General features: G+C 33.2%; 5 protein-coding genes and 1 pseudogene across 5 annotated transcripts; all 6 read right to left on the bottom strand.

Annotated features, from left to right (window-relative positions):
- Nucleotides 1-5180: 5180 nt before the first annotated feature.
- Nucleotides 5181-7409, bottom strand: LOC120575990 (proline-rich protein 36-like). The gene is made up of 2 exons (XM_039826937.1): nucleotides 7373-7409; nucleotides 5181-5935 (listed from the first exon to the last, which is right to left on the bottom strand). Exons 1-2 carry the CDS (start codon nucleotides 7407-7409, stop codon nucleotides 5181-5183), a joined length of 792 nt encoding a protein of 263 aa, XP_039682871.1.
- Nucleotides 7410-11783: 4374 nt separating this feature from the next.
- LOC112417849 (classical arabinogalactan protein 1-like) lies at nucleotides 11784-12386 on the bottom strand. The gene is made up of 2 exons (XM_039835263.1): nucleotides 12227-12386; nucleotides 11784-12097 (listed from the first exon to the last, which is right to left on the bottom strand). Exons 1-2 carry the CDS (start codon nucleotides 12384-12386, stop codon nucleotides 11823-11825), a joined length of 435 nt encoding a protein of 144 aa, XP_039691197.1. The 3' UTR covers nucleotides 11784-11822.
- A 3203-nt stretch (nucleotides 12387-15589) lies between these two features.
- On the bottom strand, nucleotides 15590-16213 carry LOC25481480 (classical arabinogalactan protein 1). The gene is made up of 2 exons (XM_024774084.1): nucleotides 16057-16213; nucleotides 15590-15870 (listed from the first exon to the last, which is right to left on the bottom strand). Exons 1-2 carry the CDS (start codon nucleotides 16211-16213, stop codon nucleotides 15590-15592), a joined length of 438 nt encoding a protein of 145 aa, XP_024629852.1.
- Nucleotides 16214-18548: 2335 nt separating this feature from the next.
- On the bottom strand, nucleotides 18549-19121 carry LOC25496251 (classical arabinogalactan protein 1). Its single transcript, XM_013596525.3, has one exon. It carries the CDS (start codon nucleotides 19119-19121, stop codon nucleotides 18549-18551), a length of 573 nt encoding a protein of 190 aa, XP_013451979.1.
- Nucleotides 19122-20994: 1873 nt separating this feature from the next.
- Nucleotides 20995-23607, bottom strand: LOC120575878 (30S ribosomal protein S3, chloroplastic-like; annotated as a pseudogene).
- A 918-nt stretch (nucleotides 23608-24525) lies between these two features.
- On the bottom strand, nucleotides 24526-25080 carry LOC25496252 (mucin-1). Its single transcript, XM_039835255.1, has 2 exons — nucleotides 24927-25080; nucleotides 24526-24800 (listed from the first exon to the last, which is right to left on the bottom strand). Exons 1-2 carry the CDS (start codon nucleotides 25078-25080, stop codon nucleotides 24526-24528), a joined length of 429 nt encoding a protein of 142 aa, XP_039691189.1.
- Between the last annotated feature and the right edge of the window lie 943 nt (nucleotides 25081-26023).

Genomic DNA, 26023 nt, shown 5'->3' with positions numbered 1-26023 from the left:
TGAACAACCTCCAAAACAACATTCTTGAAGATAACACAGATAGCCAACACAGGGTTGAAAAAACCTGCTTAAAAAATAGGAGAGTCCCTCATAGGAATTGCTACCCCATCACACCCAGAGACATTAAAACACTAGCAATTCTAAAATAGACACAGACGCGTAAAAGCCACCTACAGAATCAAACAAAAATAGAAACACCCACACCAATGCAGATTCAAATGGTTTCGACAGAGAACGATGTGGAAATTACAACTAAAATTAATGTAGAGACTAATTTGTTTGAATGTGTTCAAAACTCAAAATTGATTTAAAGGGAAAATAACATATACAATTAATGGCAGATAACATAAAGAAATTGTCCAAATTACTCAATTACACAAATATCCAAATAAAACCCCCAACACCCGAAATGGAATTGATGGAAAAAAAAAACCCAATAGGATTCAAGGGTCTACACCATAAAATGCCGACACATGTTTCTACACTCAAAAAGAATATATAGATAACACCAAAAAGGTACCTGATAGATAAGTCATATAAAAATGTCGGCCGCAGCTTTCAAACCCACCAATTTCCTATCGAACAAAATCTACAAAAATCAGACACAAAAGTAAATTAGTCGAACAGCATGTTAATCAAATTTCAAAAGCATAACTAAAGAGAAAGGGAAAGACTTACAGGTACGAGTGAGAAGGAAAAGCGTGCAGAAAACGACTTCTATTAGTTCGTCAGTTTCGTCAAAGGGTGCAGTGAATGAATTTGTATGAGATGATGGGTTAGGGTTCTATTGAGAAGAATTTCTGGGTGGAGATGAGAGGGTTCAGTGAGAAGTTGAGATGATGGCATATGGTTTGAAGGGTTCGGACTAGAGAAGTTAAAATTTGAAGGATTTGTGGGTAGATGTTTGAGAGGGTTAGGTTCGATGAAGTGATTTTGGTAGAAGTTGTGTTTTGGGTGCAGAAAAGAGGAGAGGGAATGAAAAATTACTTCAACGCCAAACGCAAAATTATTTTGCGGTTTTTTTTATTTTTTTATTTTTAATTTGGTATGTGCAAAGATAGCCCTTCCCCATAAAACGCTAACAAATCATTTACACCAATATTAGCGTTCACTAGAAAACGCTATCACACTCCTATCATCACACTCCTCTTTATTTTATCATTTTTTTTAATACCATATAACAGCACTTTGTATAAAAGGGCTAATATAGGTGTCACGTTATAATAGCATGCGTAACGGAAATGCTATTATTAATATTAGAGTCAATCTTTTGATAGCATTTTCTCTAAAAGTGTTATTAAATTAGCGCTACTAAATCTCAAAATTGGCGTAATAATTCATTCCATGCAGATCTTTGTTAAGAGGATACTTTTGAGGTATCCATGGATATAAACAAATATCCATCGATACCATTTTAAAAAATGAATATTGTTAAAAAAATTTATAATTATCGAATATTTAAGAAAAAAAGATAATCACATTCATTTTTATCCCTTTTCTCAAAACATAATATATCCATACATTTCATATCTAAAAAATAAACATTTTAAAAAAAAGGTTAATCACATTTAATAAAAACAAAGTTCCTTGATTAAAAATTTAACAAATATAGGTTAACATTTTTTTTTTTTAAGAAATTAAAATGAAATATATTATTACCAGCAGACTATCTTCCTAGCACAAGATGTGCGGAAAAAATAGCCAAAAGATACATAACAAGTTCACAATAAAAAGCACATGTTAGCCAATACCCGAATAAAGAAAAGGGTTTTGGCACCAATTATAAAAACTATAATAAAAAACACCAGATTTTGCTTTATACCACCAAAAAGAAAGAAGTTTAATTTTCTCCACAAGTTGAAAAGGAGAATTCTGAGTACCGCGAAACAACCTATCATTTCTTTCCTTCGAAATCACAAAAGTGCTACCAAACTAAATCAAGTGCATAAAAGAACACATTGATTTGGCATAACCTGAAGAAGTACCAAACTGATGAAAATGATCCAATACGTTAGATGGATCCGCTAAATGAACACCCAACCATGTCCTAAGAAGCTTCCAAATCTGACCAAAGAGACTACAAGTAAAAAATAAATGCTTCTCTGATTCCTGAAGACCGCAACCAGAAACGCAAAGCTGAGAGTCAAGATGAATAATCCCTCTTCGAAATAAATTAATCTTAGATGGCAATCTATTCCAAAAAAAGCCACCAAGCAAACACCGATACCTTCAAGGGGACATCATTCCTCCATAAAAGAGTCGCGGGGATGGAAGTAGAAGTAGATGCCCTTTTAGTGGGACTGTGGTAAGCCCCACTGACTGTATACCCAACAACTGGATCAGAGACCTACTGCCACACATCAGCAAAATCGACCTGAATGACAACAGTTAGCAAAAGATCCCTACACTCCACTACCATGTCTTCTTCCCACGCCCATAATCTCCTCCACTTCCAAGCCTCCCTACCCCTCGCCCCACCCCAATTCATACATCTGCGCCACAGTGAACAACTTATTCTCAGATAGATTATACAGGACGCGAAACCTCCGAAGAGGAATATGACCACACCACCTATCTAACCAAAATAAAGTACTAGTACCATTACCAACAACAAGGAGTGCGTTATCAGAAAACCAACTGCCCACCAATGTACCAACACCATCACAAATGCTAACTATCTCCTGCAACCACACGGACACCTCTCGACCACCAGCCTGAAGGCGCCCCCCGACTAAACCAAATCTAGCAGCTAACAGTCTAAACCAAAAACCCTCTCGATCCACCAACAACCTCCAACACCACTTACCTAACGACAAAATAAATCCCTAATTCTCTTTACCCCCAAACAACTAACCTCCTTATCCAAACAAGTGAACTCCCAATGAACCCAAGAAATTTTCCTATTATCCTCATTCCGACCCCAATAAAAGGAAATTAAAAGCGAATTAAAGGGTAACATTATTGGTTTGTTTTAGAGGAGAATTGAACCGTCGCGTAATAATTATGTATAGGTATTATGTTTTTTTTTTTTTTTTTTTTATTGAAGTTGAAAGAGTAATTATTATGTAATTTATTTAGTTCAATAACAAGTATAGATATGCGAAGGTACAATACCATCAACTCTGCATCTATATCCATTGAATAGCGGATAATTGAAATATCCGATTATTTTATCCATGAAGATTCATTAAAGTATCCACGGATGCGGATTTTTTTATCATCCCTGCTTGAGAAGGGATAATTTGTTGTGGCATAACCCCTGTAACATTGGAAGTCTCCAATGCATACGAAGGAAGATATACTCCCTCCGTTCGTTTTTAAACATCTTTTTAAAAAATTAACATCAAATTATAGCGATGTGTACTTTTACACATTTTCTTTCTATTATACCCTAATTTTAATCCACCAATAAATTTCTATTTTTTTACACACACTTTATCTTTCCAATAAATTAAGTATGTTATCTTTCTCTCGTAATAAACACTTGTCTGTTATTATCTTTTTCTCCAACAAATTCCTATATTTTTGTGCACTTTCTCATAACAAACAATTGTATTGTCCACATCTTTTTACTTATTTTAAGTCAATATAATTTTTTTTCTAACTTCACATTAATCAAAAGCTAACAAAAATTTAACTTTCTTAAACTTTTTCTTCCTTTTGAACATTCATGGAGTCTTTTATTTTTCTTCTCTCGAAATTTATTCTTTTACTTTGCACTTGAAATTTTTAACGATTACTACTCATCTTATTTATAGAAGGTCAAATGCATCTAAAGGTCCTTTAAGTTTTTTCGTTTTTTCCAAAGTGGTCCTTTTAGTTTTTGAATCGTTTCAAACAAGTCCTAATGTAGATAGCATAGTCGGTAATTGCTTCCTTGAACTCATCTTTGGTACCAAATCTGGCTCCTAACACCCACTTAAAATTAGTCATCTTTTTAGGCATGACAAATGGTGGATAATGCTCTTTGTTGCTATCATATGAATCATCACCATCATCCTCTACAAGGACTTGTTTGAAACGATTCAAAAACTTAAATGACTTGTTTGGGACTTTTGAAACTTAAAGGACTTGTTTGGGACTTTTAAAACTTAAAAGACCACTTTCGGATAAACGAAAAACTTAAAAGGACCTTTAGATTCATTTGACCTTTATAGAATCTCAACTCTTCTTGGAACAATTGTTTGTAACACAAATTTGTTCAAATTTAAAGATATCAAGAAACAAACTTTGTTTAAAAAAAACAAACTTTAGTTTTCCAAATAAATAGCATTAATTAGTTTTCTCGACAAAAATGAGTAATTGATAAAAATATAATTTACAAATCATACACTCTCACTAAGTGATAATGTGATATACTGATGCGTCTTAAACTCCAAAACTGCCTAATTTTCTCATAACCATTATCGATTACTAACAGTTTGAGTATCCAATTATAGTTTCCCATCATTTAAAATTCTGATCAGGGGCAAAAGCAAGGACTTCAAGATATTGTTACACATTCTCAGTCTTTCAAATGTACAACATACCATAATCACTGTACTTGTGTATATCCTACTACTACTGAAATTACACTAACTAGAAATTTCAAATACATATAGTAGTGAAGAATACATTTAAAATCATTCATCTTATATAGTAACAAAACCAAACCATAACACAGATCGTCTAATCCGAATCAAATTTAATGAACTCTTTTCAATTTCGTGACAATGGTTTAGAAAAACCCAAAATGCAAAAATACTAAATTTTATCACAGAGAAACCAAAGAAGCAGGATATTATGAGCCTTTTTTAAATAACATGTTTGACCTAAAGAGTAAGAAAATAATCTTTAACAAAAGCACAGTTTTAAACAGTTACTCAGATCATTAGAAGAAACAAAACAAAGGATTTTGTTAGACTGCTTATGATAGCAATTATGGGCAGTTATGTTTTTATTATGCGTGTGTTTCTGTTTAGAATCAAAGGATTTTGTTTTTGTTTTGCACTTTCACTAGGGCTAGCGGTCGTTGTCATTCTTCACATACTCGGTGCAATAGACATGTTATTAATGTTACCTGTTGTATCATAAGTATGCGAGTTGCTAAAATTTCACATAAATGTAAATTCGAGATAAAAACACAAAATAACAAGAGTCAGGAATATGTAAATTCGTGATTAATAACTCAGCCTAAATCTTTACATCATCAAAGCAGCAGTTAAAAGGACGACAGCAGCAGATCCGGCAACTGTAAATCTGTTCAAAGCGGCAGCAGCGTTTGTGGATGTCTGTGATGTTGATGATGCTTTAGATGGAGGGGTAGAGATCGACGATGGAGTAATGGCAGGAGCAGCTGCTGGCGAAGCATGAGGAGGAGATTGTGGAGAGTTGATGGCAGACGGTGAAGGAGAAGGACTGCTCTTCACAGGAACAGGAGCAGATGCCGTTGGGTTAGCCGAGGGAGAAATATCAGGCGAACATGGAGGAGTAGAGATCGACGATCGAGTCACAGTAAGAGGAGAAATAGTAGGCGATGGTGCTTGAGATGGAGCAGCAGAGATCAACAATGGAGTCACAGTAAGAGGAGAAATCGTAGGCGACGGTGCTTGAGATGGAGGAGTAGAGATCAACAATGGAGTCACGGTAAGAGGAGAAATCGTTGGCGATGGCTCTCGAGATGGAGGAGTAGAGATTAACAATGGAGTCACAGTAAGAGGAGAAATCGTTGGCGATGGCTCTTGAGATGGAGGAGTAGAGATTAACAATGGAGTCACAGTAAGAGGAGAAATCGTTGGCGATGGCTCTTGAGATGGAGGAGTAGAGATTAACAATGGAGTCACAGTAAGAGGAGAAATCGTAGGCGATGGCTCTTGAGATGGAGGAGTAGAGATCGACGATGGAGTCACAGAAGGAGTGGAAGCAAGAGGAGAAACAATTAGGGTTTTGGAAGAAGCTGAGCAACAGTGCAACCAAAAGCATCAACACAGCCATAGTATAATGATGAAGGAGAATGGGAATATTAGGGTTAACTAGAAAGTTTTCAAGTTGTGATATTTAGGGTTGGAAGGTTATCTATTTATAGAAAGCTTAATTGAGTCTTCGCCTTTATAGGCCAAGTCTGTTTTGAGTCGGTGATCTTTCAAATTATTATTATATATTTTTTTGGTAGATTATTGTGTTATTTTTTAGGAATTGTTGGTAGATTATTGTGTTATTGTTTTTTTTTTTTTAGATTTATTTTAGATTAATAGAAGTTTTACTTAGGAAAATATATGTCTCCTGCAATAAACTATTGTTAATATTTTTTTTTACCTTAAAAAAAAAACTTTTTTTTTCTTTTCCGCAACAAACAATTGTCAGTTTATAGTAGTATTTCAATTCCTCAACTGATCTTATCATAAAACCATTATCATAGAGGGAATCAAATTTAGATATTTTTTTGGGATAGAATCGAATTTAGTTTTATGGAAGTTTAAATTGTCATGTAACAAATAAACAAATTTTGTGTAAAAAAACAATCAAACTTTGTTTCGAAGAAAGACAAAAAATTACTACGGTATTTTTAATTTTATTGAAAAGGGATAAGTTATGAGTAATAGAATTCGGCATTACAATGGGATGGTTGGAGAGGAGTTTTATCTTCCTTATCCCCATCCCCCTGATTCCCAGATACTTACAAGTTACCCTACACATATCTAACGACGATGAGCAATTGAATCTCATCTTCGTCTCTGACGAATTTGGGTATTACCACAGGGAATCACTTCTTTTAACACAAAAATCAAGTTTTTTCCATCCCCCAGGGCAATGTTATAATGCACTATCCATTAATATGCTCATTTAACAATTCATTAACCAAATGATTTGGTTGTTACTTTAAATATCAATGGCGTTTTATAACATGACAAATATCAATGAGTAATAAAGTAATTTCTACATTCAGGACGAATTTGTGTGTGGGTTCAGGATGAGTACATATATTCATGTTACCCGTGTTTTAAAATCGAGGAAAATTCAAACTCATACCCAAACTTAGTCAAAGCGGAGAAACTCATCAAATCGAGGTGGGTTCCGGTCGTGCATGAATAAAATGAGCATTAGAGTAAAAAACCATTGCATTCATAATTTAAATTGCTTAAATATATTAGTTGTTAAACTTTTGTTACAAAAAAAATTTAGACAAAAAATTGTATTTATTTCCACTTATATATTTTTCAATATCATTTATCTCTTTTTCATGATTATATACATTTCTAAAATATAGAACAGAGAGAAAATAAAAGAAGTTGCAACAATGTGCAAGAAAATCGGTGACCAACGTTCAAGGAAAAACGATGAAGATTCAAGGAAAATGGATGAAGAATGAATTTGTAACAAACTTCTAACGAACTTTCTCCGTGGAAATGAGAGAGGCCCAATGATACCATGTTATGGGAATTAAAAGATAGAATACAAACTCATTTCTCATACATAAAATCATAATACAAAGGGTACTTATAGTGATACGCATTAGATACACAACACCTAATTACATGCTAATGAAGTGGATTAAACTAATTAACACTAGGTAGCTTGCAGTGCAAGTAAGCTTTATGAACTAGGATTTATTTGTGTTGCTTGAGGTACATTATTCTACTCTTCATGCTCTAATAACCTGTTCAACTTTTACTTCTGAAGCACAAAGCACAACGGCTCGAGGAGGCTTTGTATTCGAACCAAGCGACTCTATCAGGTCTTAGGAGCTATACAAGTAAACAGATTTAATCCATCTTTAGGCAAGGAAATGATGAACGTAGAAGGAACAAAACTGGCAGATATAGCAATTTAATTAGTTCAATGTCAGTGTTAAACTAATTTACATAGACAGTGCATGTCTCATTTTCTCAGTCTAATTTTAATTATTCAAGCTTATTTTGTAATTTATACTCACGTTCAATCCGCTTCGTAGATAATGATATTAGAATAATCAAAGTGCAACATATAAGTGCCAACTTTAGATTTCCCTAAACCCTAAACCCTTCCAAACAAAATAGTATGGTTTCTACTCATAAACTTCTTTAATTCCCAATTTCATTCAGATGAATGGAAAAATCATGTTAATTTTGTAATCATATAGTAATTTAAGGTTTAATAAATAAGTGCCACCCGTTTCTGAAGCTTAATACTTGAGAATAGAGATAACCTTCAACTCCAAAACTAAACTAATTTTCTCATTTCAGAGACAAACTTATTAACAGAGTTTGAGTATGCCAATTATAGTTTCTCATCATTTAAAATTATGATTAGGGCAAAAGCAAGGACTTGAAGATATTGATAAACATTCTCATTCTTTCAAATGTACAACATACCATAATCACCGTACTTATATTGTACTACTACTGAAATTACACTAACTAGAAATTACAAATATACATTTAAAATTATTCACCATATATAGTAACAAAACCAAATCATAACACAAATTGTCTAATCCTAAACGAATCAAATGAACTCTTTTCAATTTCGTGACAATGGTTTAGAGAAACACAAAATGCAAAAATACTATAAATTTCATCACAAAGAAACCAAATTAAATAAGCATGTTTGATCTATGTATTAGGCCAATGTAAGAAGACTTCATCAATTCCCCTAGACCTTAAACAGTTTTAATCAATTAATCAATTAATCAGTTCATTACAAGAAACAAAACAAAGGATTGTGTTAGACTGCTTATGTAAAAGGTCCCTGTAAGTTCGCGTGTTTTTGGTTTTCGTCCCTATATCTTTTTTTTGTTTTAAAACAACCCCTGAAAGTTATAAGCGTTTTGGTTTTAGTTCCTAACGTTAACTTATGTTACAAAAACGATGAGCTGGCAAACAAAGTCACACATGGAAATCGATGACATGGAAAAACATGCTTATGGGGCCTGACATATGATAATTGATATGATTTGAGGGACGAAAACCAAAAACGCAAAGTTGCAGAGGGACGAAAGTGAAAAAACGTAAACATCAAAAATTTGAAATGTTAAAAATTAAAGATTTCATCTTCTTCTTCTCTCTGTTTTTTCTTCTTCATATCCTCTCTGCCAATTCGTTCATTTCTTGCGTCCCAAATTTTTTTATTACTTTAAAACATGTTCATCTCTTTTTCTTACGGGGAAATTAATATGCAAACCAAATTTTTTAGGAGTAGTGTTATGCTTGTTTTAGAAAACTTTTACCATGCCTTTATATGTACTGCTAATGAATGTTCAAAACTTTATCATCCATGATTTTGCAATAATGTTGTAACCCACAAATAATGTAAACTCCTTAATTTAACTTTTCATATATAGCTAGAATTGTGACAATAATTCTGACTTCTAAGTTCAAATTATTGTTAAATGAAGAAACTTATAAAATAAAGTTAAATGAAGGAACTTATAGGCATAACTCTAGCTGTCTATGAAAAAGTTAAATGAACTTAGCGTAATAATCATGTAATATACATTTTATGATGCCTTAAGTTCCATTACTGTTGCCAATGGTTGAAGTGAAAATGCTAAGAAATAGTAATTTACTTACTGCTATCATGGTTTTTCAAATATTTTTTGATTGATTCGGAACTTGCAGGTAAATGAGGGATAGAGTATAACAAACATAACTGAAATTGGTTGAAGTGAATAACACATTCCTACCCTTATTCTCTTAAAAAACATGCGATTAAATTAAATTTGACCCTGTGCTTAACATGAACATTTTAAATAGAAGGCCTCCTAAAAATTTCCTTCGTACTTGTGAACTTAAGTTTTGCCAATTAGTCATGCTATTGAATTTAGCGTAAGAAAAAGAGATGAACAGGTTTTAGCGTAATAAAAATTTATGAGGCGCAAGAGATGAATGAATTGGCAGAGAGGAGATGAAGAAGAAAAAACAGAGATATGAAGAAGATGGAATCTTTAGTTTTTACCATTTCAAATTTTTGATGTTTACGTTTTTTCACTTCAGTCCCTATGCAACTTTGCGTTTTTGGTTTTGGTCCCTCAAATCATATCACTTATCATTTTTCAGGCCACATAAGCGTGTTTTGCCACGTCAGTAATTGCCACGTGTGACTCCGTTTGCCAGCTCAACGTTTTTGTAACAGAAGTTAACGTTAGGGACTAAAACCAAAACGTTTATAACTTACGGGGGTTGTTTTAGAACAAAAAAAGATACAGGGACGGAAACCAAAAACACGCGAACTTACAAGGACATTTTTCATATTTAAGCCTTGTTTTTATCATGCGTATGTTTCTGCTTAGAATCAAAGGATTGTGTTTCTGTTTTGCACTTTCACTAAGGCTAGCGGTCGTTACAATAATTAATTTTCATAAAAAAGGACAGGATCTGTGAGGGAGAGTGTACTAGATCTGATGAAAGAAATTACCAAACAAAACTAAAAATAATTTTCCTTGTGTTTATTCAGTTTACAGTTCTGATTCCCTTCAATTACTCTGATTTGTCCAACATAATCGAAAAAAAATTGATGAAGTTATATATATATTTTTCTTATAATTTTCTTTACCTTGACGCAATTGGTAAAGTTGTTGTCATGTGACTGAAAGGTCATGGGTTCAAGTCCTGAAAACAACCTCTTGTGTAAAACAGGATAAGGCTGCATACAATACACCAAATGATGGGACCCCTTCCCGGACCCGGCGTATGCGGGAGCTTTAGTGCACCAGGTTGCCTTTTATTTATTTATTTTTATCAAGGGATATCATGTATGAATGGATAACGAAAACAATAGTACGACAAGTAAGTGCAACTGTAACTCTGTATAGAATGGCGTCTTTTGTGGACGACGTTGATTGTGCTTTAGATGGAGGGGGTAGAGATTGACGATGAGTATTAGCCGGAGCTGTTGCGGGGGAAGCATGAGGAGGAGATGGTGGACAGTTGATGGCACACGGTGAAGGAGAAGGACTGCTCTTCACAGGTACACGAGCATATGCCGCCGTTGAGTTAGCTGAGGGAGAAATCGCAGGAGATGGAAACGGAGAAGACTTGGGGGATGTTGATGGTGATTAAGCAACGGTGAAACTTAGAAACAGTGCAACCAAAAGCATCAACACAACGCCAAGTCCTTATGATTAGGTGATCTTTTCAAATTATTATTGTATTTTTTTTTTTTGGTAGATTTGTTTTGAGAGGATTTATTTTAAATTAATTAATATAAGCTTTACTTAGGAAAATATCTTTCTGCCGTAACAAACAATTGTTAAAGGCTTGTCTTTTAAGAAAATTAAAGACTTTTTTCTTCTTCCGTAACAAACAATTGTCAATCTTCTTCTCTAATTATCTTCTCTAATTATGAAAGTTAAAAACCAGCATAAACATAATTTGGCCCATTCTTAACTATTTAACCTATATTATCTTTAGCGGCTTGCTTCTTTGGCAAGCTTCCTTTGTTTTAAAAAAAAAATTTAACACCTAAACATATTTTAACCCTTTGTGCCTTTTGTAAATAAAAAAAAATTATATTTAGAAGAGACAGAAAATAACTGTCAAAAGATTGAGATGATTTTGTAACAAAAAAATTCTCTTAATATAGTTGTATCTTTTTTGACAAGTAATATAGTTGTAATTTTTTTTCTTGTGATGGAGTTTTTTTCTTTTTATTTTTTGTTGAAGGGATATCATGTACAATTCAAAATAATAAACGCAAACAATAATATAAAAAATAATTGCAAGCAAATAGGAGAAATATATTCATCTAAATTCCTGATAAAAAAACATAATAACAAGTGTCAGGATTTTGTAAATTCTGTGATAAAAAACAAAATAAGTCAAATGAAAAACTCAGCGTCTCCCTGAAAAGAAACTCAGCCTAACTCTCTACATCATCAAAGCAGCAATGAAAACCACGACAGCAGTAGATCCGGCAACTGTAAATCTGTTCAAAGCGGCGGCGTCGTTTGTGGACGTTGATGGTGCTTTAGATGGAGGGGTAGAGATGGACGATGGAGTAATAGCAGGGGTGGCTGCGGGGGAAGCTTGAGGAGATGGTCTAGAGTTGATGGCAGATGGTGAAGGAGAAGGACTGCTCTTCACAGGTTCAGGAGCAGACGCCGCGGTTGAGTTAGCTGAGGGAGAAATCGCAGGCGATGGTGCTTGAGATGGAGGAGTAGAGATCGATGATGGAGTCACAGCAGGAGCAGCAGCAGGAGGAGAAATAGTAGGCGATGGTCCTTGAGATGGAGGGGTAGAGATCCAGGATGGATCGACAACAGGAGCGGCACTGGGAGAATTAGATGGTGAAGGAGAGGCCACTGGTGAATTTTCTGAGGGAGAAATAGCAGGTGATGGAAACGGAGAAGAGTTGGGGGATGATCTAGCAACGGCGGAACTGAGCAACAGTGCAACCAAAAGCATCAACACAGCGGTTTTGGAAGAAGCCATAGTAGAGTAGAATGATGATGGAGAATGGGAATATTAGGGTTAACGATATAAAGTTTTGAAGCAGTGATATTATTGTGTTGTGAAGAATGAAAATAGTAGGGTTGGAAGGTTATTATTTATAGAAGCTTATTTTAAGATTTGTTTTGAGAGGATTTTTAGTTTTGTTTGGTAATATCTCTATCCGGTAATTTCTAGATTAATAGAAGCTTTACTTAGGAGAATATCTCTATCTGATAACAAACAATTGTCAAAGACTTTTTTCCTCTCCCTAACAAACAATTACCAATTTATAGTATTTCAATTCTTTAACTGATCTTTGTTAAAAAAAATTAAAAAAAATTCTTTAATTGATCTTATCATAAAACCACTATTATAGGTAATCAAATTTAGTATTATGGAAGTTTAAATTTTCATGTAACAAAATAAACAAATTTTGTGTAAAAAAACAATCAAACTTTGTTTTAGAGAAAAAAAAAACTAATTTTAATTTTATTGAAAAGGAGTAAGTTATGAGTAATAAAATTAGGACAATGGGATGGGTGGAGACAAGTTTTATCTTCCTTGTCTCTATCCCCCGACTCCCAGATACTTACAAGTTACCCTACACATATCTAATGACGATAAGAAATTGAATCTCATCTTCGTCTCTGACGAGTTTGGGTATCGCCACAGGGAATAATTTTTTTATCAAAAAATTCAAGTTTTTTCCATCTTCGAGGGAAATGTTATAATGCACTATCCATTAATATGTTCACTATAACATTTCTTTGATCGAATGATTTGGTTGCTACTTTAAATATCAATGGTAGGTTTTATAACATGACAAATATCAATGAGGAATAAAGTAATTTTTACATCCAAGACAAGTTTGTGTGTGGGTAGGGGATGAGTACATGTGTCCATGTTACCTGTGTTTAAAAATCGAGGAAAATCAAACTCATACCTAAACTCAGTCAAAGTGGAGAAACTCATCAAATCGAGGTGGGTTTGGATGGGCAACCACAGATACGAGTTTTGCTGTGGTGCCGAAATAAAACGAGTATTAGAGTAAAAAACCATTGCATCCATAATTTAAATTGCTTAAATATTATTAGTTGTTAAACTTTAGTAAGCTAACACCTAATTACATGCTAATGAAGTGGAGTAAGCTAATTTCTTAAAAAACAAAAGTGGATTAAGCTAATTAACACTAGGTAGCTTGTAGTGCAAGTAAGCTTTATGAACTAGGATTTATTTGTGTTGCTTGAGGTACATTATTCTTCTCTTCATGTTCTAATAATCTGTCTTTATACAAGTAGAAGGAACAAAACTGGCAGATACGACAATTTTCTCAATCTAATTTATAAAAGCTTAATTATTCAAGCTTATTTTGTAATTTATACTCACGTTCAATCCGTTTCATAGAGAATGATATTAGAATAATCAAAGTGCAACATATAAGTGCCAACTTTAGATTTCCCTAAACCCTTCCAAACAAAATAGTATGAGTATGGTTTCTACTCATAAATTTCGATGATTCCCAATTTCATACAGATCAATGGAAAAAATCATGTTAATTTTGTAATCATGTAGTAGTTTAAGGTTTAATAAGTGCTACCCATTTCTGAAGCATACATCAGAAATACTTCAGAATAGAGTATTAACTGAGAAACCATTATTGATTTTTAACTGAGTTTGAGTATTAACTCCAAAACTACCTAATTTTCTCGTAACCATTATCGATTATTAACAGAGTTTGAGTATGCAATTACAGTTTCTCATAATTTAAAATTCTGATTAGGAGCAAAAGCAAGGACTTGAAAATATTGTTAGTTTGTTACACATTCTCGGTCTCAAATGTACAACATACCATAATCACTATACTCGTATCCTACTACTATTGTAATTACACTAACTAGAAATTACAAATACAGTAATAGTAGTGAAGAATACATTTAACGTCATTCACCATTGTAACAAAACCAAACCATAACACAGATCGTCTAATGCAATGGTTTAGAGAAACCCAAAATGCAAAAATTCTAAATATCATGACAAAAAACCCAAAGAAGCAGGATATTATGAGCCTTATTTAAGCATGTTTGATCTAGTACTAGGCCAATGTCAGAAGTCTTCATCAATTCCCCTAGACCTAAACAGTAAGAAGAAAAATCTATAACAAAAGCACAATTTAAACACTTACTCAGTTCATCATAAGACTGTGAATAATTTGTATGCGTGAAGCCAACCAAGCTGCTCATTATTTTGCTAATATGCTCTTAAGAATTTAGATTGCATATGGATCGAAGAAACTCCGCCTTGTATTTCTGTAGTCTTGACATTTGATTTATTGCCAGACTTTCATTAATGAAATTGTCTTTAACTTCAAAAAAAAAATATCATTGAAACAAATCACTTTTTCATAGAAGCGATTACATAACATGGCCAATGGCCATAAGCCCATAACTATTGGGAATAGAAATTAGGTACAAACATATAGAAATAGGTGATAAATCGTCCATTAAAATAATTAATTTTCCTAAAAAAGGACTAAGGATCTGTGAGGGAGAGTATACTAGTACCAAACAAAACTAAGAATGATTTTCCTTGTGTTTGTTCAGTTTTTGATTATGGTTTCCCTTCAATTACTTTTGTCCATTATAATAAAAAAAACATCGATGGAGTTACTTTTATTTTTCTTCTATAACTAGCTAGAGGCTTCAACTAGGATTTATTTGTATTAGACTGCTTATGATAGTGATTATCGGCAGTTATGTTTTTATTATGTGTGTGTTTCTGTGTAAACAAAGGATTGTATTATTTATCTTTTCTTTGATTACGGGTACCAATTTCTATCAGATTGTCTCAATAAGGTTTTGTTGTTACCACATCTGTTTTGAACTTTCACTATGGTTTTGTTTGGAGGGAGAGTGTGTACTATCTCTGAAATTACCGAACAAAACTATAAATAATTCATAATTGAAAAAACATTGATGGAGTTGTTTTTTGTTGTTGTTGTTGGGATATCATGTACAATTCAAAATAATAACCGACATCGCAAATAATAGTATCAATATACTTATAAGCAAATAGCAGAAATAGATTCATGTAAATTCGTGATAGAAAAACATAATAACAAGAGTCAGGAATATGTAAATTCGTGATTAAATACAAGTAAATAAAAAAACTCAGCATCTACCCTAAAATAAACTCAGCCTAACTCTCTACATCATCAAAGCAGCCGTGAAAACCACGACAGCAGCAGATCCGGCAACTGTAAATCTGTTCAAAGCGGTGCCAGCGTTTGTGAATGTTGATGGTGCTTTAGATGGAGGGGTAGAGATCGCCGATGGAGTAATGGCAGGAGCGGCTGCTGGGGAAGCATGAGGAGGAGATGGTGGAGAGTTGATGGCAGACGGTGAAGGAGAAGGACTGCTCTTCACAGGTACGGGAGCAGATATAGATGCCATTGAGTTAGCGGAGGGAGAAATCGCAGGCGTTGGTGCTTGAGATGGAGGAGTAGAGATCGACGATGGAGTCACAGCAGGAGTGGCAGCAAGAGGAGCAGCAGAGGGAGTAAAAATTGTAGGCGATGGTGCTTGAGTTGGAGGGATAGAGATCGACGATGGAGTGACAGCAGGAGCAGCAGCGGGAGAACCAGATGAAGCAGTTGGTGAAGAAGAGGGAGCACTATTCAGAGGTACCGGAGGAGACGCCACTGGTGAGTCAGCGGAGGGAGAAATAGCAGGTGATGGAAACGGAGAAGACTTGGGGGATGATCTAGCAACGGCGGAACTCAGCAACAGTGCAACCAAAAGCATCAACACAGCGGTTTTGGAAGAAGCCATAGTAGAAAGATGAAGGAGAATAGGAAAATTAGGGTTAACTATATAAAGTTTTGTAGCAGTGATATTGTTATTAAGAAATTTTTAGGGTTGAAAGGTTATCTATTTATAGAAGCTAATTCTGTTTTCAGTTGGATTATTTAGATTTGTTTTGAGAGTATTTATTTTAGATCAACAGAAGCATTACTTAGGAAAATATCCGGCTTTTCCCATAACAAATTAAGCAATTTTTTTTTTTGACAAAAACAAATTAAGCAATTGTCAAAGGCTTTTTTGACTTAAAAAAAATAATTGTCAAAGGTTTTTTTTTTTACTTATCCCCTAACAAACAATTGTCGATTTACAATAAGTATTTCAAATCTTCAACTGATCTTATCATAGAACCACTATTATAAGAAATCCAATTTAATTTTATGGAAGTTTAAATTTTCATGTAACAAATAAACAAATTGTGTATGAAAACAATAAATTTTTGTTTTAAAGAAGAAAAAAAACTCCAAGGTTGAGTTATCTAGGAGACAAGCGAATGCGGTGGCTCATGCTCATGATGACAGCAGGGCCGTTCTTTTAAATTCAGAGGCTCGGCTCTGCAAGTGAATAGAGGCCCGTAATAAAATAAAAATGTATTTTTATTAAAAGAACAATGTTCTATTTAAATTTTTTTGAACGACACATTTCCTTAGCTATTTATGTTTCTAGTTTTCTGTAAATATTTAATTTTCTTTAGAGGGTATTGGCTTAGTCTCCCTCATTGTAAACTTTTTTCCCTTTTTTTAATAAAATTTACGTATTTGAAAGGCGGTGGAGGATGGGGGTGTTTGAAGCGTCCCAACCTATTTGAGATGCTTCAGACTCTCTCGGATGCCCAACCTTTCTCTTGGCCTTATAAAAAAAATTGATTATTTAATTAATATTATGAAATGATAAAATAATTTAAAGGATAAAACTAGAAGAAAATAATCTAGTTCAAAATGGTGTACACCTCTTATACAGTGTTATACATATATGTTTGTGGCTTTCAAATCGTAAAAAACTATGTTATTTTTTACACCAACATTATAAAAAATATAATATAAATTCTATTTTTTTTTAAAATATTATATAAATTCTTATCTTTCAGTAACACCAACAATATAACATATTTAAATGCAAATTTATATATGATTCTAATTCAAATTGTAACAAACTATGTTTATCTTTTACTAAAAATATAACAAATATATATAATATAAATTCTTATATTTATTAATCGCCAGTTTAAGAGCCCATTTGTTACCGTTTTTTAAGTAAAAAATCAGTTTTAAAAAAATAATAATAATCACTTATAAGAGTATTGGATCCATTTGTTAGAATTGTTTAAAAAAAAAATCAAAAGTTTAAAAAAATCTAAAAACAAATTCAAATGAGAAGTTTTTTTTTTTTTAAGGAACTTCGAATGAGAAGCTGTTAAGTGTAACTTATAAGAAAATATTTTTTTAGTTAGCAATTAGAAGTTGTTAAGATTGAACTGATTTATATATATAAAAAAAAATCTCTTTTATATAGTTTTATCGAAACTTACTAAATAATTTTTTTTAAAAAAAATGATTTTTATATTGGTAAACAAATGCAAAATAGATTATAACCTTTTTATAGAATCTCTAAAAATCATCTTTAAATTATTCAATACCAAAATCATTGTTATACCACTTAATTGATATTGTGGTCTATTTGGTTGGCTGCAATGTGTTTTACCTCAATGCCGACTACTAAAATATTTGGCTATATCATTCATATGCAGTAAGTTAACACTATCATAATGCATAGGGGTAAATGATATTTGGCTCCCAATTGACATTGATTTTTTTTATAATTGGTCTTGAACCACATCGTTTAGAGAAACCCTAAATGCAAAAATACTAAATTTCATCACAAAGAAAAACCAAATAAGCAGGATATTATGAGCCTTTTTTAAACAGCATGTTTGATCTAGCACCAAATAAAAAAGGACTATAGAAATAGTATACACCAAACAAAACTAAAAATAATTTTCCATGTGTTTATTCGGTTTTTGATTATGGTTTCCATTCAATTACTCTCATTTGTCCATCATAATCGAAAAAACATCGATGGAGTTACTTTTTTTTCTTCTATAAATTTGTTTTGTTGTAGAGTTCAAAACAATAATCGACTACGTAAATATTAGTATAAAAAATAATTGCAAGCAAATAGCAGAAATAGATTCATGTAAATTCGTGATAAAAAACAAAATAACAAGAGTCAGGAATAAGTAAATTTCTTGAATAAAAACAAAACTCATCAGCGTCTATACAAAAAAAAAAAAACTAAGCCTAACTCTCTACATCATCAAAGCAGCAACAAAAACCACGACAGCAGTAGATCCGGCAACTGTAAATCTGTTCAACGCGGCGGCGGCGTTTGTGGACGTTGATGGTGCTTTAGATGGAGGGGTAGAGATCGCCGATGGAGTAATTGCAGGAGTGGCTGCGGGGAAAGCTTGAGGAGGAGATGATGGAGAGTTGATGGCAGACGGTGAAGGAGAAGGACTGCTCTTCACAGGTATGGGAGAAATCGCAGGCGATGGTCCTTGAGATGGAGGAGTAGAGATCGACCATGGAGTCACAGCAGGAGCAGCAGCAGGAGGAGAAATAGTAGGCGATGGTCCTTGAGATGGAGGGGTAGAGATCCAGGATGGAGCGACAGCAGGAGAACCAGAGAAAGCAGACGGTGAAGGAGAGGGAGCACTATTCAGAGGTACCGGAGAAGACGCCACTGGTGAGTCAGCGGAGGGAGAAATAGCAGGTGATGGAAACGGAGAAGACTGGGGGGATGATGGTGGTGATCGAGCAACAGCGGAACTCAGAAACAGTGCAACGAAAAGCATCAACACAGCCGAGTGAGAAGAAGCCATAGTAGAAAGATGAACGAGAATGGGAATATTAGGGTTAACTAGAAAGTTTTGAGTGAAGAAAATATTAGGGTTGGAAGGTTATTTATATATAAGCTTAAACGCGTATTTATTTGTTGGAAGATTATTGTGTTATTGGTTTTTTTAGATATTTGTTTTGTGAGGATTTATTTTAGATTAATAGATAGAAGCTTTACATAAGAAAATATCTCTCTCCCGTAACAAACAATAATAAACAATTGCCAATTTATAGTATTTCAATTCTTCAACTGATCTTATCATATAACCACTATTATATGGAAACCAATTTAGTTTTTAGGAAATTTAAATTTTTATGTAACAAATAAACAAATTTTGTGCAAAAAAAAAAATCAAGTCTCAATTCTCGGGCTATTGCGGAAAAAATTCTAGTTCCTTTTGGATTTCCTTCATTATCAATGAGAACCACCGCATTATCATCATACTTTATTATTATACCATTACTACGTTTTAGTTCTTTACAAGTACGTACAGTTACAACCCTGATCACTTCAGATATTTCTAAAGATGAATTTGATACTGCTTTTTTGATTACATCAACAACAATGTCACCAATATAAGCATACCGTTGATTACTAGCTCCTATGATTCGAATACAGATCAATTCACGGGCTCCGCTATTATCGGCTACATTTAAATAGGTTTGAGGTTGAATCATATCATTTTTTACTATCTTTCAGTCAAAAAGTTGAAGTAAAAAAAAAAATCTCTGTTCAAAAAAAAAAAAAAAAAAAAATTATCATTTTTTTATACTAAAGACCTATTTCGATCTAATGATTATTCTGAAAGAATGAATTGAGTTCTTATAGGCATTTTGGATGCCGCTATTGAAATAGCCTTTCTAGCTATATTTTCTGGGACCCCGCCCATTTCATAAAGTATTTTGTCGGGTTTAACGACAGCTACCCAATATTCGGGAGATCCTTTTCCCGAACCCATACGCGTTTCGGTAGATCTTATTGTAACAGGTTTGTCTGGAAATATGCATACCCATATTTTCCCACCTCGGCGAACATTTCGTGACATTGCCCTTCGCCCTACTTCTATTTGTCTAGATGTGATCCAAGCGGGCTCAAGTGCCTAAAGAACATATTTTTCGAAGGAAATTGTATTACCTCGATAGGCTTTTCCTTTCATTCTTCCTCGATGTTGTTTGCGGAATCTGGTTCTTTTGGGGTTATAGTTGATCGTTATTTCTCAATTCCATCTCTATTACAGAACCGTACATGAGATTTTCACCTCATACGGCTCCTCGCGAATAAATCGATTCAAAAATATTTAACCAAAAAAAAATTAATTATAAATTACAATATTAAATTAAATTTAAAATAGAATAGAATCGCGGGATTTTTTGACATTTCATAGAATTTATTTTATCTATTAGAAATTTGTATATCTTGCTTGGATATAAAACCAAATATGGATTTTTATAGACCATTTTTGCTATCCATATCTAACTAGATAATGTTGTTTTGATATAAGGTTCTAACGAATCCATATTTGTCTTTTTTTTTTTTTATTATCATATATATTGGCAAAAATTTCTAAATTAAAAAAAAATCCACATTTTCGCGGGCGAATATTTTACTCTTTCATTATAAATTTAAGATGTGATGTTGGATTAGTCCACAACTCCTCAAAAAATAATGAATTCTTAGTTCCGTCCACCATCCCATCTAATGAATCAGTAAGATTATGAAATTTAATATAATCTTAAGTATTCACAAGTTCCATCGTTCCCATCGCTTTTCGATTTATGGTTAGATCTAAATTCTACAATGGAGCCTCTTTAATTAATATTAATAAGATTTTATTTTCATAAAGTTTTCTTATTTATTTTATTCTTTTTTGTTGAATCAACCTTCTCAGTTTGATTGATTCGCTGCTCTTGATTTGTCTATTCTAGGAATACATTCATCCATATATGGATGAATTTAGAATATTGATGCTTTATTACACTACCTTTTATGAAATGACCCATAGACCTTTACATAGTAGAATTCTATGTCATTGATATCTTTTTTTCTCTCTTTCTTTCACCACTTCATTTATCTGGATATTCTTATTGCTTTACAACTAATAATCAGATTCTTTTTTATTTCAGTTGCTAAAATTATATCACCACATAGATCTTTATTTTGATTTTCTATTTTCCGCGGTTCTTTATATCCAGATAATGGTAAGCGATGAGTAGGTTATTAATTCTTTAGTAATTAATTCTACAAATTCTTGTAGAAATTTAACCACTCTAAAAAAAACTAACGAGTCACACACTAAGCATAGCAACTCCTTTACTATAAAATGATTAATCAATTTTTTTATTCAATCTTATAAAATTTGTCATTTCTTTTTTGAAAATAAGAATTCGTCATTTTTTCTTTTATCAAAAGAAGGAACGCTAAAAATAAGGAAAAGTAAATTAGTCGTTGTTTAGAAATATCCAAACTTTGATTCCTAATACCCCATAAATAGTTCGAACTGGATAGGAACAATAATCAATTTTAGCTCGAATGGTTTGTAGAGGAACCCTACCTTCTCTAATCCATTCGACACGTGCAATTTCTTTTCCGTCGATACGTCCCGCAATTTGTACTTGAACTCCTTTTGTACTTGCCTGTTCAGCTAATTAAATAGATTTTTTGATTGCTTTCCTAAACGAAATTCTATTCTTTAATTGTCCAGCTATAAGCATTTGGAATTCTTGTAATTGTAATGTTAATTTTTCGGGTCACACAATTAAGTTTTTTTTTTGCACATTAGTCTGTAATTCTTCGATTCTTACCCTCCATTAATAACGTTGGAAGTCCCATATAGATTATGACTTGAATCAGATCGATTCTTTTTTTAATCTATTCGTCCAATTCCCTCGACACCGGAGGTGATGAGTCATTTATTATCTATTTTAATATGTTATTTAGTTTAGTTTTAATTAGATTTAAGTTTATTTTATATTAATATTATTTCCTTTTTTGAACTATTTTACTACAATTGCATATTGTTATATTTCATAAACGAATATTTGATGGATTGAGTCTTGGAGCAAGAGAAAGGAGTTTTGGAGCTGATTTGGTATGAAAATACGAAGATTCAGAGACAAAAATATATCTCCCTCAAGTCAGAAACTTGGCACGGCCCGTGCTAGGCTTGGCACGGCCGTGCCACACTCCATAACTACTTTTGCTGCTTTTGCTTAGATTTTAAGCTACTCTGTTTTAGTTTACTTGTGAAACATTCTAGTGATTGCTTAGATTTTAAGTCGGATGTAAACTATAAATAGAGTAGCTAGCCATCACAAATATTCATCTTTTCTTGGAATGCAATATGTGACAATTGTCTTTCTAATAAAAGTTCATTTACTTTCTTGTTATTTACTTTTATGCTTTCTCTCTTCTTCTCCTCGTCTACGATGAACATTAGTGAGTAGACTTCTCTTTGTCTTGGGATTGTTGGATAAGTCTAAATGACATAATCCTAATCAAACCAAGTTCTAAGCCTTAATCTTATGTAACCCTAATTTCTTATCTAAATTCACCGCTTTAACATGGATCAACCATTATCAAACTGTGGAAACGAAAGTGGAGGGTTTGATAATTGTTTATCCATCATCTCAAATATCAATTCATAAAACGAAAGTGGAGCTTTGATATTCGAACAAGTGAATTTAGACAAGGATTTCAAAGTCAGCGAAATAGTCTTTGAAATCTTTGAGACTTATAGTTTCGATCTTCAAGGGAACTAATAATGATCAAATCAGCGAAATAGGCTTGGTTGTTAGAGGAACCAAAATCTAATAGTAATCAAGTCAGCGAAATAGGCTTGGTTGCTAGAGGAACAAAAGAGAAACTGTCTTGAGAAATTAGGTCTAACATAAAGTTATAAGCTTATAGTTTGCTTTGTGAAGGACTTGTCATTTAGATGAACCAATAATCCCAAGACTTTTATCTTTTCTTTTATTATTTGCTTTTAATTAAAAACCCAAACCTTTCTACCTTATAAATCTTCAGTCTAAAAATTATTTAAAGTTAATTGAATTCATAACTTCCTGTCGGAACGATACTCATCTTTTTACTACTTCGGTAAGACCGTGCACTTGCGGTTTTATCCCATCAGGAGGTTTTTTGTATATAATTCTTATGACAATCTCGTATTATTTTATCTTCTTTTAGATTCTCAGAATAATTTCCTGGTTGTGCAAACCAAATAGAATCATGATTTTGAGTTGTACCAAGTCTGAAACCAAGCAGATGTATTTTTTGTCCCATAATTCCTCACTACTCTATATAAAATAATACGTCTTATTTGTCTACTTTTTTATCTATATCTTTTTTTATATAAAAAATATTATATATCTTTATGACTCATTTACTTAGTTTGTTGAACTATATATTGTGACTAGCATTTTCTCCTGAAGAATAAAGCAATTCAAAAAAAAAAAAAGAATAATAAGCTCAACTCCATAAAAACAACAAAATCAATTTTTTTTTTAGGGATAAAAAAACAATCAAACTTTGTTTCAAAGAAAGAAAAAAAACTATTTTTTACCCTCTTTCACCCACAAACAATCATGGATGTTCAATCAATCTCTATAAAAGATTAAAGAGTGAATCAAAATATTTTTCATCATTACTCTATTGTGTATAAGTAAGTAATCTTCTTTTTGTACAATGATGCTAGAGTTTCTATTTTTTCTTGTTGTTGAAGGTTGATATGTTCTGAACTCTACAACATTGATATATTCAACCCTTAAAAATCTCACACTTAAAAAACTCTCTCCACTTTAATTAAAGAGTTCAAACACAACATGCTAATATCCCGTAAGAATACCATGGCTATCAGAAAAAGCTACATCAAAAGACCCTTAGTGGTCATTCAATAAAAAAAGAAAAGGATTCTATTTAGAATGAACACATTTTTTTAATGCTTTACATCATGTTTGTCCCCATATCGAAATCCTTTCAAAAAAAAAAAAAAAAAATCCCACATCGAAACATTAACAAACCATGAGGAGTGAATAGTTTTGTTTGAAACATTAACAATGTTGAATACAAATAGTTTTGTTTGCTATCTCATCTGTTTTGCACTTTCACTAAGGTTTTGTTGTGAGGGAGAGTGTACTATCTCTGGTGAAAGAAATTACCAAACAAAACTAAAAATAATTCATAATCGAAAAAACGTTCATGGAGTTAATTTTGTTGTTGTTGAAGGGATATCATGTACAATTCAAAACAATAATCTACAACGCAAATAATAGTATAAAAAATAATTACAAGCACATAGCAGAATTATATTCATGTAAATTCGTGATAAAAAAACAAAATAAGTAAAAATACAACTCAGCTTCTACCCTAAAAAAACTCAGTCTAACTCTCTACATCATCAAAGCAGCAGCGAAAACCACGACAGCAGCAGATCCAGCAACTGTAAATCTGTTCAAAGCGGCGTCGTTTGTGGACGTTGATGGTACTTTAGATGGAGGGATAGAGATCGACGATGGAGTAATAGCAGGAGTAGCTGCAGGTGAAGCTTGAGGAGATGGTGGAGAGTTGATGGCAGACGGTGAAGGAGAAGGACTGCTCTTCACAGGTACGGGAGCAGATGAAGATGCCGTTGAGCTAGCGGAGGGAGAAATCGCAGGCGATGGTCCTTGAGATGGAGGAGTAGAGATCGATGATGGAGTCACAGCAGGAGCAGCAGCAGGGGGAGAAATAGTAGGCGATGGAGGGGTAGAGATCGATGATGTAGCGACAACAGGAGAGGCAGTGGGAGAACCAGATGGTGAAGGAGAGGCCACTGGTGAGTCAGCTGAGGGAGAAATAGCAGGTGATGGAAACGGAGAAGAGTTGGGGGATGATCTAGCAACGGCGGAACTCAGCAACAGTGCAACCAAAAGCATCAACACAGCGGTGTGATGAGAAGAAGCCATAGTAGAAAGATAGAAAGATGAAGGAGAATGGGAATATTAGGGTTAACTATATAAAGTTTTGAAGCACTGATATTATTGTGTTGTGAAGAATGAAAATAGTAGGGTTGGAAGGTTATTATTTATAGAAGCTTATTTTAAGATTTGTTTTGAGAGGATTTATTTTAAGATTAATACTAGATAGAAGCTTTACTTAGGAAAATATCCCTCTCCCATAACAAACAATTGCCAATTTATAGTATTTCGGTTCTTCAACTGATCTTATCATCTAACCGCTATTATTTGGAAACCAATTTAGTTTTATGGAAATTTAAATTTTCATGTAACAAATAAAAAAATTTGTGTAAAAAAACATCGAACTTTTTTTTTTTGGAAGGATAAAAAAAAACAATCAAACTTTGTTTCAAAGAAAAAAACTATTTTTAATTTTATTGAAAAGGAGTAAGTTATGAGTAATAAAATTAGGACAATGGGATTGGTGGAGACGAGTTTTATTTTTTGTCGTCTCTATCCCACGACTCCCAGATACTTACAAGTTACCCTACACATATCTAACGATGATGAGAAATTGAATCTCATCTTCGTCTCTGACGAGTTTGTGTATCGCCACAAGAAATAATTTTTTTAAGCACATATAAACACACATAAATACATATAATAAATAAATAAATAAAATAATCCTAGTGAAAAATGAGCTGTTACAAAAGGCACCGGTCTAGAGGACTTCGAACAAACCAAAACAACCGTCAGCAAAACGGTGGAAATGGAAGTTTGGTGGCGCGGAGGTCAAAACGCCGCTCATCACACCGCCACGAGAGAGTGCTACATGGTGACAAATGTGGGTGGTGGCCAAATTAGGTGGTAATTGAGTCTGTTGTTTTCTAGAGAGAAGGCAGAGGAAGGGTTTCCTGGAGAGAAGGATAGGAAATCCAAGAGTAAGCTTCAT

The sequence above is a fragment of the Medicago truncatula genome, chromosome 6, assembly GCF_003473485.1.
Source record: "Medicago truncatula cultivar Jemalong A17 chromosome 6, MtrunA17r5.0-ANR, whole genome shotgun sequence".
Classification (NCBI taxonomy): Eukaryota; Viridiplantae; Streptophyta; class Magnoliopsida; order Fabales; family Fabaceae; genus Medicago; species Medicago truncatula.
The sequence above is the reverse complement of the archived record's forward strand: the minus strand, read 5'-3'. Positions and strand labels throughout refer to the sequence as shown.

Bases quoted from the DNA above. Each gene is read 5' to 3' on its own strand.
- LOC120575990 (XM_039826937.1), bottom strand. From the start codon at position 7,409: ATGGTATCATTGGGCCTCTCTCATTTCCACGGAGAAA. The intron at 5,936-7,372 runs GTTCGTTAGAAG...ACTGTTGCTCAG, and splicing joins CTCTCATTTCCACGGAGAAA to CTTCTTCCAAAACCCTAATT.
- LOC112417849 (XM_039835263.1), bottom strand. From the start codon at position 12,386: ATGGCTTCTTCCAAAACCGCTGTGTTGATGCTTTTGGTTGCACTGTTG. The intron at 12,098-12,226 runs GTGCCGCTCCTG...CTCCATCTCAAG, and splicing joins TTCACCATCTAATTCTCCCA to CACCATCGCCTGCGATTTCT.
- LOC25481480 (XM_024774084.1), bottom strand. From the start codon at position 16,213: ATGGCTTCTTCCAAAACCGCTGTGTTGATGCTTTTGGTTGCACTGTTG. The intron at 15,871-16,056 runs GTGCTCCCTCTT...CTCCATCTCAAG, and splicing joins TCCTCCGGTACCTCTGAATA to CACCAACGCCTGCGATTTCT.
- LOC25496251 (XM_013596525.3), bottom strand. From the start codon at position 19,121: ATGGCTTCTTCTCACTCGGCTGTGTTGATGCTTTTCGTTGCACTGTTT.
- LOC25496252 (XM_039835255.1), bottom strand. From the start codon at position 25,080: ATGGCTTCTTCTCATCACACCGCTGTGTTGATGCTTTTGGTTGCACTG. The intron at 24,801-24,926 runs GTTCTCCCACTG...CTCCATCTCAAG, and splicing joins GGCCTCTCCTTCACCATCTG to GACCATCGCCTGCGATTTCT.